This window comes from Odontesthes bonariensis, chromosome 19, assembly GCF_027942865.1.
Source record: "Odontesthes bonariensis isolate fOdoBon6 chromosome 19, fOdoBon6.hap1, whole genome shotgun sequence".
In the NCBI taxonomy this organism is placed as follows: domain Eukaryota; kingdom Metazoa; phylum Chordata; class Actinopteri; order Atheriniformes; family Atherinopsidae; genus Odontesthes; species Odontesthes bonariensis.
The window spans coordinates 13986064-13999054 of NC_134524.1; the positions used below are offsets into that span (position 1 = coordinate 13986064).

Sequence of the window (12991 nt, forward strand, 5' to 3'; positions counted from 1 at the left end):
GTAAACAAACATCGTTTCCGTCGTAGCAGAGGGACAGAATGTTATTAAAATATATGTGATGTGAGTTCTATTTATCTGAGAAAATGGCAAAAATTGAAAACGAAATATTAATATTATTGGAAATACGCTCTTTTTCCTTTAAGTTTAGTTTAACGTGAATAAATGACAGTATAAATGATCAAATATCAATTTAATTTATTTGCCTTTTATTTTACAAAGAAGGCTCCATTGAGATGTGACATCTCTTCTTCCAGGAAGTCCTGGTGAAGTTGGCAGCAATAAGATAACAATAAAGTTTCACATTAAAAAACATTTCAAAAGCCAGCACAGTATAACATGATACAGAGAGGTAAAAAAAATACATTTTAAATAATTTTCAAATGTATATAAAGTTACACAACACACACATACAAATGCAAACACCAGCAATATAAGTTTTAAAAAAAACAACTAGATATAAGAATACATTTATTTTATGCTTCAAAATTTCAACAACTCAAGTTGTGGTAAAAGATTAAGAAAACAAATGTGATTTTAAAAGAGATTTAAAAACGGGAAGAGAAGGAGCCTGTCTAGAATCTAAAGGCAACTTGTTCCAAAGTTTGGGAGCCATGATTGCAAAAGTCCAATCCCCTCTGAGCTTCAACCAAGTTTTTGGGACAACCAAGGTTGGGCGATAAGCCAGAGGAAGAATTTTAAGTCGAAAGGGGGATTAAACTTGGACCAAACAAAAAGTTTTCTTTTCATTAAAACTCAAAAAGTTGAACTAAATTGGACAGTCACCTGCATAGTAGTGGAAATATATCCCATGTTTCCTTAAAAAAAGAGCCCAAGGGACGACATTTAAATTCAACTTAAACTTCAACTGGGTTGAGATTCTTGGGTTGACAATATTTTACAGAATGATGCATCAAGTCTGGAGAGATTGTTGCGGAAATTTTAGTAAGGCACAGAGTCAGTTCTTTTCTGAGGAGATAAGATGCTTTTAATAATATCTTGCAAGAGAGAACAACACAGAACAGAGTTCAGAGTTGCTCTGACTCTTAGGCGAAAAACAAGTCAGTAAATATACAGGTTAATACGTAGTCACTCCTTTGATATGTTCAAGACTTTGTTATCTATCTTTCCTCCCTTTCTACAGCCAAGGCGCCTCGGTATCGTGCCATCTTCCCTGTCAAACTCCTTAAAGTTGTTAAATCATAAGAGCACAATTCCCTCATTGAAAGAGGGAGAAAAGAGAAAAACAAGTGTCTTAAATGAGTTATTACCGGGTGATACAGAGTAACACTCATACAATGTATATAGGAATTAATTTTTCCCTTACAAGATCAGCCCAAATGTTCGTGCAATCTCTGTCTCACTGTGGGTTTTTCTACCTTTAAGTAAGGTAAAAACCTTTCCCAATTTTGTGACCCTGAAGGTGATGCGCGCCCCTGTCCACAGGCACATAGCCAGAAGATAATGTATACATTTCTGGTGAGCCTCTCCTGGATGCAGGAGTGTGTTATTCTCAAAATGTTTTATGTTCGACTATATGAATTTCCTATCTTGGGACGCCCTGTTTCCTGCACTCCTTCGCACAGCTGGTAAGTATCAGACACTACAGGTGCTCATGTCTTCTCTTTGAAACATTTCTATCAAGGTGCCTCACTTCATCCCACTCTTGGCAAACTTGCGAACACATCCAAAGAGATCAGGAATTAACGCCAGGATATGAACTTGTGCTGCATCCTGAGCACTGTGAACAAAAGGGAAAATATCATAAGAGTAGGAAGCTGACAAATCTTTGACAATATCAGAGACATTATTGCTGCTAGTCATCAGTAAAATATGATGAACTGTGTGAATCATGTTGGATTTATTCACTTTACCAAAATGACAAAACAAAGCTTGTAAATGTGCATCACTGACGCATCTCTTGTTGAAGTCTCTGTTGGTAATTTACTGCATAACTGATCGTAAAATTCAAAAGATTTATCAAAACGTGAACAAACCCACTCAATCTTTAGGAAGTTTGTTTCAGATTCAAAACAGATTTTGGTAAATCTTGACTGAACAGTTTTTTTCAGGTGACACCAAATCAATTTGATAAATTACAAAATATGAATTTCCTTTTTCTGTCACTCTGTTGGTGATTTAATCTTATTCTTTTGGGTAGTCTTGGGTAAGGGTTTCTGTTGCATCACCCAAACTAATAGAAAGTCAGGTTAAACAATATATATATACAATATATGTATATATATATATATATATACAGTCCTTCTAAGCATCGGGTAAATACAACATCAGATGAACAACAACTTCGGTCATATTACCGCATGTCTATTGAACAAATCCATCATGAAATATTCATAATAACTCTGTGTCATTACTGCTCCATCACAAATGCTCTTCAAATTCACCTTCAGCTTGAGTCACCGACTTGAGACTCTTGAACTGGGACACTAAGATCCTCCACAGTGTTTGTGGACACGTTTCTGATGGTGCTGATGTCGTCTCTTCGAAACATTTTCTTCAGCGGTGTCTCGTCATTCCACCCTCGGCTCTTTGAAAACTTGTAAACACATCCAAAGAGATCAGGAAATAACACCAGGACGTCAATTTCTGCTGCATCCTTAGCACTGTGGAGAAGAGTGACAGTACCAGAAAGATTATAGCTGGAATTAATGAAAAAAGTTCTTGCAGTTTGCTGGCCTGAAGCATTCAAATGTGTGTTAACACATCTGCCAAGTGAGAAAGGCATCAGCTATACAGAAAATGACAACTTAAAGTTATTGCTGCTAAAATAGATTCTACAAGCTAATGAATCATGGTGTGGATTTTCAGATTGTTTCTACGTTTTAACTAAGTACTTGTTATCTGAATAATGACATGATGCAATATGTGCTGTAGTTCATCTGAGGTATTTTTTGTCATACTGTATTTAAAATGAGGAAAGAACCAGCTGATTGTTTTTTATGTCGGATATATAAAACATAGAATTGAAAGAGGGTGTATTTACTTTTGACCTTACTGCATTTCCTGCTTCCAACATGTGAATCTCAAAAATTGACTGCACTTGATGTTTAACTTATCCCATCACTTAACAAATGCCACTGTTAGAAAATAATTCATTTGAATCACCTTACAGAGGTTTCTAATGTTGATGCCGATCTAACTAAACTCATAGACACACAAAACGTTGCACTTTTCCTGTCTGGCGGAACATTTTGTAACGTGTAGAACCAGCTTTAGCAGCAAAAGGGGGTTGGGTGGTTGGTGAATTGTTTGGTAATTCAGTGATGTATCCTTAGACTTAAGTATTACCCATATGTCAGAAGACAGGATCACTCAGTCTTTAAGCAAGGATATAATCATCCTTTCATTGTCAATGAAATTTCAGACCATGCATGAATTGGAATACAGTTTAACTCACTAATGCTCGTGGAGATTGCGTACGAAGCGTAGTAATCCAAGTGTGTTTTCAGTGTAGGCTTTTTTTTTGCCATCCATCTTCTGAACGAGCTCTTGTGGAAACTGTCTCCATTAATAAATAAATGAATAAAGAGATAGATAGATTAAATTAGTTGTGAAATGGAATATATGAGTACAATTGTTAAAGCTGTGAAGTTGAAGTAACCTTGGTTTTCCAGTGTTCAAAGGATCCATCACCAGTACATTCTTCAAGAGAACTGATGAGTTCCTGATCAGCATTTCTATAGTTTGCCACCTCATCCCGGTTACCAACTTTTGTTAAGTATTCAACTTTCCTGGAAAAAGAAAAGATCTCAGTTATGCTTTCATGCAGTCTGCATGACGATAGCCAAACACAAGAGCTGAAGTCTGTAGAAAGATTTGGAGTTAGTAAGGTTACCAAAGCTGCATATGTTTGCATGCCTGAACTATCTATTCTTTCTAGAACAGTGCTGCACTGGTGGCAGCTTGTTGCAGTAGCTCAGGTGATATTAGTTTTTTTCCCCCTGTATCTTCTTGAGATTTGCGACTGAGTTTTCTCAGAGATAAGAGAGTTTTCTCCAAGATTTTTTTCCACATTTGTCCACACTGTTTTTGATTCTGTGCGATTTCCAAAGCCCAATTAATGCCCACAATGAGAGCCCAAATGCAGACAAGTTGAAAAGGAGACATCGCAGAAAAATGAAAGGACTTTTTCTTCCCTCGATTGTCATAGGGAGTGTAAAATCCCAGGCAAATGAAAGGGGTGAGCTTGGTGTACTGATGAGCACACATTAGCAATATAAAGAGGCCTGAAATGGGCCTGAAACTGCCCTGTAGCAAAGTGTCTGATACCATACTTCAGAACTTCCCTGCCCATCATGACAGCATTTTACTTAAGAGTACTACATCACAGACTAGTAACTTGATAAAAAACACACTCTCACCACAATAAATACAGTTTAAAAACTCATTGGCAGATGCAGCAATTAGACCCAACACAAACCTATGGGAGAAATGAGGAAAAAGATAAAGTGTGCAAGCATGGTTGTTCATCACATATATCATACTATATAAAAAATATGCAGTCTGGGGCACCATATAGCTCAAGTGGTTGAGCAAGCATCTCATGTACACAGGCTGTTGGTTTTACACTGGGCCTGGGGGCCCTTTGCTGCATGTGTTCCCCCACTCTCTCAGGCCCCTTTCCTGTCCGCCCACTTTGATATTAGTGACACCCCCAAAGGTCACTAATATCAAATAAACCTTAAAATAAAAAAATAAAAAAGCAGTCTAAATCTTCTTAGGTCCTGTAACAGTACACCATTTTGTCTCATCTCATGACATATTTACTGACGACTGGAGATGTTTTTGTCAGCCTCCAAAGCATGACAACACATTCACATGTGCAGCAGTGCATGTTAATATGGGGTTCATATGGCAGTCTGTGTTAACGACAGTGGCATTTCATCCCACAAATGTAGGGAGAACCAAAAAGCAAAAAAACAAAAAGGTAAAATTCTCGAGTGATGCTTTCATCCAGAACTCACATATTAAGTTGCACTACATGAAAATAAACCATACAGTATTTTTTTCTTACTTTCCACAAGGCCAGAAGAAGGGATGACTCAGGCATTTTTCCACTTTAGGTCTGTTCTTTGGATCTTTATCAATCATCTGCTCGATGAGATCCTTCGCCACCACATCTTCAACATGATCCAAACAGTACTTCCCTTTGTAAATGTTGTACTCACATTCAAAGGATTTGCCAAACGGATGGTGTCCTCCTGAGAGGATATAGTAAATCAGCATCCCTGCCACCTTGAAATTCAAGAAAGCTTTTGATCAGTTTAGGTAATTTTTCAACAACTTCAACTTGTTTCTTAAGTTTAATTAGCTGAAAAACTCACCTGTACATCAGTGTTTGACTTGTACGGTATCTTAGATTCTTCTCCTAACGTCTCTGTGCCCATCCAACATTTAGTTCCTGCCCTGCCTGTGCACAGGGTTGTTTGATCTTTTTTTAAAAGTCTACTAATGCCAAAATCAGCTAATCTTGCCCTCCCCTTGACATCTAGAGGACAAAACATGTAAAAAGAAAAAAAATACAAAATCATGAAACAAAATGAAAAATGTAAATTACTGATGCTTTGATGTTTGCATTAAAGTTCATACATTAACATGGTAATACTGGCATACTAGTTTGATTTAAATAATAGAGAAATTGATGTAAAAATATCACCAGGGAACAGACTTGTCCTAAAAATGGGTGTATGTGGTTAGTATTAGACTAAAAGTTATGTTAAAGGGTCATAACGGGCAAAAAGCAAGATTTATAATGAAGACGCAAATTATAAAATGACAATGCAGCAAAACTACTTAGTACTAAAAAAGTAATTATTCTGATGTACATATATTGACCGGCAAGCAGTAAAATGGCTTTGTCAGTGTTATGTTTAAATTTTTATGACTAAAAATGAAATATCAGTGGGGTCAAGATTTGACACAAATGGGTTAATACCGGTTGATTTGTGTGCATTTTACACTACCATTTACCTTTGAAGTCACACAAATATTCTTGTGAAACAAAACTGGTTAGAACAAAACTTAATGCTAAAATATTATTATATTATGAAATATCTATTTCAAGCTGACATAGCTAACTGTAATATCAGACATTTCAGGCTCTGTTTGTTACCTGAAAACACTCAACAGTTTATGTGTCATAACCATGAAAAATCTGTGAAAATGTTCAATGAGAAGTTATTCAGGTACTGTATATGGTGAAACTAAATTTAACCACTTGTCAAAACGTAGGAATTATCTGGAAACATGATTATTTTCCTGTAAAAAAAACAGTCAAAGTTTTACCTTGTTCTGTCACACTAATGGTCAAGGTCTGAATTTGATCCACTGGTGGTGGGTTTTATTGGTTTATCTAAATTTCATTAACTTTTTAAAAGTTCAAACTAAGGCTGTCAAAATAAGCGTGTAAACACAAAACTATTAGTTTGTGGAATTAACACGCTAACTTTTTTTAACGCATTAACACATGTGCAGGATGCCCCGCCTCGCATGTCCCACAATTCAACCCATGAGATGGAGGAACCCGAAGAACCAGTTGGCCCCCTGGATGGGAAGTTTGAGTATAAAAAAACAAAGATGGAACAATCAAAAAACACACTGTCATTTGCACACACTGCAAGAGTTTGAGTTTCACTGAGGCACCATGAGCTTTACATACAAATCTCAACGCCAAGCACGTATTCGTCTGGGTTTCAACTTCGGGTGTAACACAAGGCTTGCGTCAGACCACCCTCACTGAACGCAGGGCATCAACTAAGTGTACCTCTGATAAGTTGACTGACACAACTGCCGAATGTATTCCCAAGGATTGTAGACCAATTGATATTGTCAATGACAAGGGATTCACAGAAGTTTTGAAAGTTGCAACTCTCAACAAGTTTTACAAGCCATCATAAAGAGGTACAGCAATGATTAAAACCCACAAATTCCATGAAACAAATGTCCTGAAAAATAAATCCTATATATCCTATATCCTATAAGAGGCATAACAGATAGCCAAACTGAGTTAGTGTGTGCTATGATAGAGTTTATGTTATTTTCCAATCTTAATAATACCATCATTTGAATTTGTCACAGATAAAGAAAATTATGTTCCAACAACAATATACAGAGAAAATATGAATTTCTTGGTCATATTTAGGAATGCTCATCATTCGTAATTAATCCACATCTGATTACTGGAATAGCTAAATTTTAGGACTTTGACAGGCTTAGTTAAAACAAGAGAAAGGTGACGATGAAAGATTATGAAAAGCTGACCAGTAACACCAACTGATTATTAGGCTAATTAACGTTTCCACACTCTAAGTTCAACCATAACACTTAACAATCTCTTTTGTTGTCACAAAGTTAACATATTGCTTTCAAAATATTACTGCAATATTATTAAATTGATCTGCCACAATGTTATTTGTTTCACCAATATTACTTCAGAGATTTATTACAATAACCTTTGACAACAATGCTTTTCCTGAATTTCATTTTAACAAATTTCTATCTTTTCTTACCAATCAAAACGTTCTGTGGTTTGAGATCACGGTGGAGAATTTGAGGATTTTGACAGTGAAGGACCCTTAAACTTTTAAGAAACTGAGAGACAAGTTTCCATCTCATCGGCAGACCATCATCATTATCTCTGATGTATTCTTCCAAGGTGTATTCACAAAGTTGGAGAGCAAGATATCCAAAGTTTTGGTCCTCCACAGCATCAATGTATCTTACGATAGATGGATGATCAAGCTCTGGGAGTCGCAGGATTCCTTCCTCATTCTTCAGCACTTGATAGTTACATTTAGACATTCTCTTAATCGCAACTTCCGTGCCGTCATCCCTCAGCCCCAAAAAGACTTCAGTACCATCGCTTCCCTTTGCAATGCGGAATTCTGCATCATTCATATAAACAATGCTCCCAATTCTGGTTACTTTACTTTCATCAGTGCCAACCAGCTTCTCCAGTTTTTCCTTCCACCTCTTGCTGATTGGCAGCCATCTTCTTGTTCCCGATGAATTTGAGGTGTTTCGGGGTAATTCTTGTCCAGCTGACGTAGATCCTACAATAGAAAGCGATGCCATGGCATCAGCTGCAGCACTGTCAGATTCATCATTTGCCTCTTCTTGGCTCACTTCCCGTTTTGTTTCTTTCATCTTATTTTTCTTCTTCTTTTTCCTGGGTTCAGGTAAGGCTGCATTTCCATCATATTCAGACCCTGGCTGAATACAATGACTTTTCAGACGTCTGAGCACTTCTTTCAGCTTGTCATTGGTTGTCATAGCTGCAGATATCTGTATGTCCTCAGGCACTGAAGTTATCCCCACTGATTTAAACATGTAAGCTGCATGTTCTACTGCAAGCAAGTTTCCAAATATGCCATATGTGTAGACCCTGATGTCAGAGAAGTAATGCTCATTAACAAAAGGAGCAACTGTTTTGCACAACTTTTCCATAAAGGATCTATCCCAGCCAAGAATGCCCTTTGTTTTCTGTGTTATCACATATAAAGTTTGCAGAACAGCTCTCTCCTGACAGCAAAGCTGCTCCAGTAGATGGGGAACTATAGCCAGTGCTTGCTCATTTGGTATATCATCCATTGTGCAGAAAATGGCATACAAACTATCAACTGCCCTCTTTATATGTGGCTTTGGGATGCTTGCCAAACGACTCGCGGCACCTTCAATATATGTGTTCAGATTTTCGGTTTCTTTCAGCCATTTAATACTTCCTTGGCAGTACTTTTCTTTATCTTGCCCAGTAACCGTGAACAGCACTTCAATCATGGTCAAATGGGTCTGAGGATCCTCCAGTAACATGTGACTGTGAAATGCTCTGAACACTTCCTCTGGTGATTTCTCTTGTAGAGCAATCTCCAGATCCAAAAAGTGGCGGATTTTGGAGCACAGTTCATCTCCTTCAGATGCAAAGTTATGAATCTTCTGGGCTAATTTCTTTACGTCAATAAGATGCTGAGGGTCAGTTATAGGTAACAAAGTTACCTGAGCACCTTTGGAGAGAAGGAATTGCATGACATCCTCTCTGTCAAAGCTGGCAGCAACTTGCAGTGGTGTCAAAACATTCCATCCATTTAGATCTTCTCCTGCATTGAACAGTTCCTTCGCAAAAATAAGTGGTGCTTTGGATATGGACACATAATGCAGAGGTGTGAAGCCTTCTTCGGAAGGGGAATTTGGGTCCACTTCTAGACCAAGAAGGTAAGTGAAAATATCACGGCTGTGATTTGCAACAGCAGCAATCAGTGGGGTTATATAGTCATTCCATTCTCTGCAGGGATAAACCTCATTAATGTCGTTGTCCCTCAGTAACTTCTTCAGCTTCTTCAGGTTGTTGTCAAGTATACACTGTATTACAGGATGTGTTTCTGTCGGCTGGGGGATTATGTCTTCAAACTGTGTGTTGACATTCATTTTCTTGCTTCAGATAACCTGTGAGGAGATAAAATAATTAAATTGAGTGTTTGTATAAATGTGTGAATGTGTGAGAAAGACAGTGCTTTGTAAATAAGGTTAAAAGGTACTATATCAGTCGGAACCATTTTGATGAAAGCAAATTAGCCATTTTTACACCAAAGGTAGTGTGTTTAAATGGGTTGTTTTAAACTTGGGTATACCCAAGAAGCTGGTATCTATGACAACATTACATTAGCAACAAACATAGACATTTGTTGTATTTGGCGCTATACAAATAAATAAAAAATTAATAGAATTAGCTGCATTCGGCTGGCTGTGTTGGACCAGGGTGTCAGATGATCACAACTCTCTGAAATTATTTGGAAATGTTATCATTTTTGACTGGACTGTGGATGCCAGTAGTGAAAGTGAGAAGCCAGTTGCCTTGCATACAGGTAAAAACTGATCAATCTTATCTCAATCTCTCTCTGTCTGTGAGTTTTTGCTGTCAGTTTTAGAGCCTCCACGTGAAACATTGTGCTTGGAAAATATCTGTTTCTTTGTCGCAAATTTGAACTGCGGTCACTCTTAGCGCCCCAAGCACAGATTGGGCATTTCACTGAGGTGTTGGGTTTTAAACTGACGCCGTGACAAGCTGGAGCAAATAATTACCTGCATCTAACTGCAGAGTAACTTTATGTGGGATTGAATGTCAATTTAACACGTAAACCTACAATTTGCTAAAAGTCAATTTCACTGCACAGTGCTATTTGAAATGAACCAAACAAGAGTAAAACAGCAGTGTTTTAAGTATATTTCACAAGTTACATGTATTTTAAAGCACAGTATAAAAAACTTAAATACAGATATTTGAAAATGAACACTGATCAACATAAGAGAACCCCTTCAGATACCTCCCAGTTATTGGTGTTAATCTGACACCTGGTGCGAATTTCCTTAATCATCAGACAAACCCTTTTAAACTGGCAGCGTAATTTTTCACTGACTTTTTAAACGTGTTGAGCTGACCTAGCTTTCACCATTATCTCTAATAAATCAGTTTCTTTTCACCCATCTCTCAGTGTCAGTCTGCTTTTAGGTCCCTCCCTGTGAGTATAAACAAAAAGTAGAAACAAGATGTGTATGTCTTTCGTCGTCTACGAAAGACAAACGCAACAGAGGACAGAGTAATGTGGGTATTTCAATGTGTAATCAGTTCAACACTGCAGCTGGGACCGCTTGCCAGTTCAGAACTGAACAGGGTAAGGATCTGTCTCATCAAACAGTATCACAACGTTTAAGAGTATTTGGACTGAAAGCCCGCTCTGCAGTGACCAAACTTCTCATTAGTAGAATGAATCAAAAGGCAAGACTAACCTTTGCTCAGGAGCATGTTGTGTGGGTAAAGGAGAACTGGTACAAAAAATGAATAAATCAATAACATCAGCAGCTTTTTACCATCTAAAAAACATTGCGAGAATCAAAGGAATAGTGTCTAAACTACACTTAGACTAATCCATGCGTTTGTCTCCAGTAGGTTAGACTACTGTAACGACCTGCTCACTGGGCTCTCTAAACGGTGTAAGAGAGCTGCAGTACATCCAGAACGCTGCTGCTCGAGTCCTGACTAGAACCAGGAAATACGACCATATTAGTCCAGTGCACTGGCTTCCTGTCGCTCAGAGAATAGACTTTAAAACAACTCTGCTTGTGTACAAGTCTCTTCATGGTCTCGCACCAAAGTACATCTCTGACATGTTAGAGCTATATGAACCAACTGGGACTGTGAGAACCCTAGGGAGGGGTCTCCTGCTGGTGCCCAGAGTCAGGACTAAACAAGGTGAGGCTGCGTTTCAGTTTTATGCTCTTAAAAACAGGAACAGTCTTCCAGAGATGTGAGATGGCCTCAACTCTGACAATGTTTAAATCCAGGCTGAAAACAGTTCTATTTAGCTGTGCATATGACACCTGAAAGTATTTTATCTGCACTCTTTGCTTTTAATTGAATTAATCCATGATTATTTTTATGTTTTATGGAATGATTTTATTTGCCTTCTTGTGATTTTATGTAGCTGTAAAGCCCTTTGTATTGCCCTGTGTGCGAATTGTGCTCTACAAATAAACTTGCCTTGCCTTGTCTTAGAAAGTAAAAAAAAAACTTGAAAGCAAGTTTAATTTATTTGGGTCCAACGGGAAACATTGTGTATGTTGTCAAACTGGGGAAAGACTGAACCCAAAGTGTGTTAAGAAGTCAGTGAGAGGTGCATGAGGAGTGTCATGGTTCGGGGAAAGTTTTCTGCAGCAGTAGTTGGGCCTCTTACACAGCTACATGCAGAGTGAATACAGAGATTTATCAGAACCTTACACTAATGTGATTTTTGTAAAATAAAGTTCTGGTTTTTTTTGTCTTCTCATAGCGTGGTTTAGCCACAACGAAAATTCCTTCCAATGTTGGGCAATGGAGATTACATTATTTCAGAAAAATCAAGTGTTCATAAATTGTTCTCTGATTTTGATCTCCAGTGTAGTTCACGGCACTGACTGACAGGTTTAGAAGCTGGAGCTTCCAACATGTTCAACGACACTCCCTAAAAGTCAGATCAATAATAACGAGCTATTCTGAATTTATTTCTGAAGACAGTTACACTGGTAACAGGACAATAACAAGCAATAATCACCCAGTCCATTGTAACATCATCAGGGCCATCATATGAGAAAAATTAACAGTTTGGAATCTCTCCCATATTTAGTGTGAGCTGAGAGAAGTTGTAATTACTTAAGTTGGACACAGAAATTGATCACTGATTCTAAATGGGAATAACGCCGATAATTAAGACTTTAATGCGAAGACCTGACAAAAATTCCCCATATTTCGCTCCATGTTTGTAATATAAACTTCTCCAAGTTGGTCTACTACTTGTCATAAACGCTAACGATTAAAACACGTCTAGAAACAGGAAGTGTTGGTGGGAAATACCTGGAAGTTCAGTCACACCTTCTGTACTTCAACTGATCAGGAAAAAAAATCGTTGGTCGCAAAATGCATGAAGTAAACAACTATATTTATCAAACACATAGGTTAGATTATCTTTTACAATGAAAATAGTACAGTAAAGTAGATTGTCGCGACATCAACTTACAGCGTCTTAGAGCTGAGCATCTGTCCTCCGTCATAACTCAGCGCAGTGAGTCTTTTTTGCTTTGACTTTCTGCTCCTCCCAATGACATCAGCACGCACAGGAGCGCAGCGTTTAACTTGTACTTTGTGCGCTCAGTTTCGTTTCTCATTTAACACACAAGCGAACTTGAAAGTCTTCTGCCAGGGCTGTATGTTGGCAACACTTTATCGCTAAAACTGTCGGCTTGTGCTTGTGACTAGAAACTTCTGTGGAGTTAAAGCAATATAAAAACATTCTATGTCCATTAAGCACAGGGTCCAAACAGCGACATGCTGTAGAAAGCCAGGTTAGATAACAAAAGGAACATTGATACTGAGTGTATAAAAGACACTGCAAGGGCGGGGAATACAATAAAACAGGAGTCCGAAACATCCAAAACGAAAAAGAGAGCT

General features: G+C 37.9%; 1 protein-coding gene across 2 annotated transcripts; it reads right to left on the reverse strand.

The window, feature by feature from the left end:
* Positions 1-1133: 1133 nt before the first annotated feature.
* LOC142369217 (uncharacterized) lies at positions 1134-12613 on the reverse strand. Of its 2 annotated transcripts, none has more exons than XM_075451517.1 (8): positions 12561-12613; positions 7527-9456; positions 5343-5506; positions 5033-5253; positions 3620-3749; positions 3416-3516; positions 2403-2621; positions 1134-1738 (listed from the first exon to the last, which is right to left on the reverse strand). In XM_075451517.1, exons 2-7 carry the CDS (start codon positions 9436-9438, stop codon positions 2405-2407), a joined length of 2745 nt encoding a protein of 914 aa, XP_075307632.1. In that variant the 5' UTR covers positions 9439-9456; positions 12561-12613; the 3' UTR covers positions 1134-1738; positions 2403-2404. The 2 variants fall into 2 exon arrangements, with proteins under 2 accessions (XP_075307632.1, XP_075307633.1); XM_075451518.1 differs by lacking the exon at positions 12561-12613 and adding an exon at positions 12398-12547.
* Positions 12614-12991: the final 378 nt, after the last annotated feature.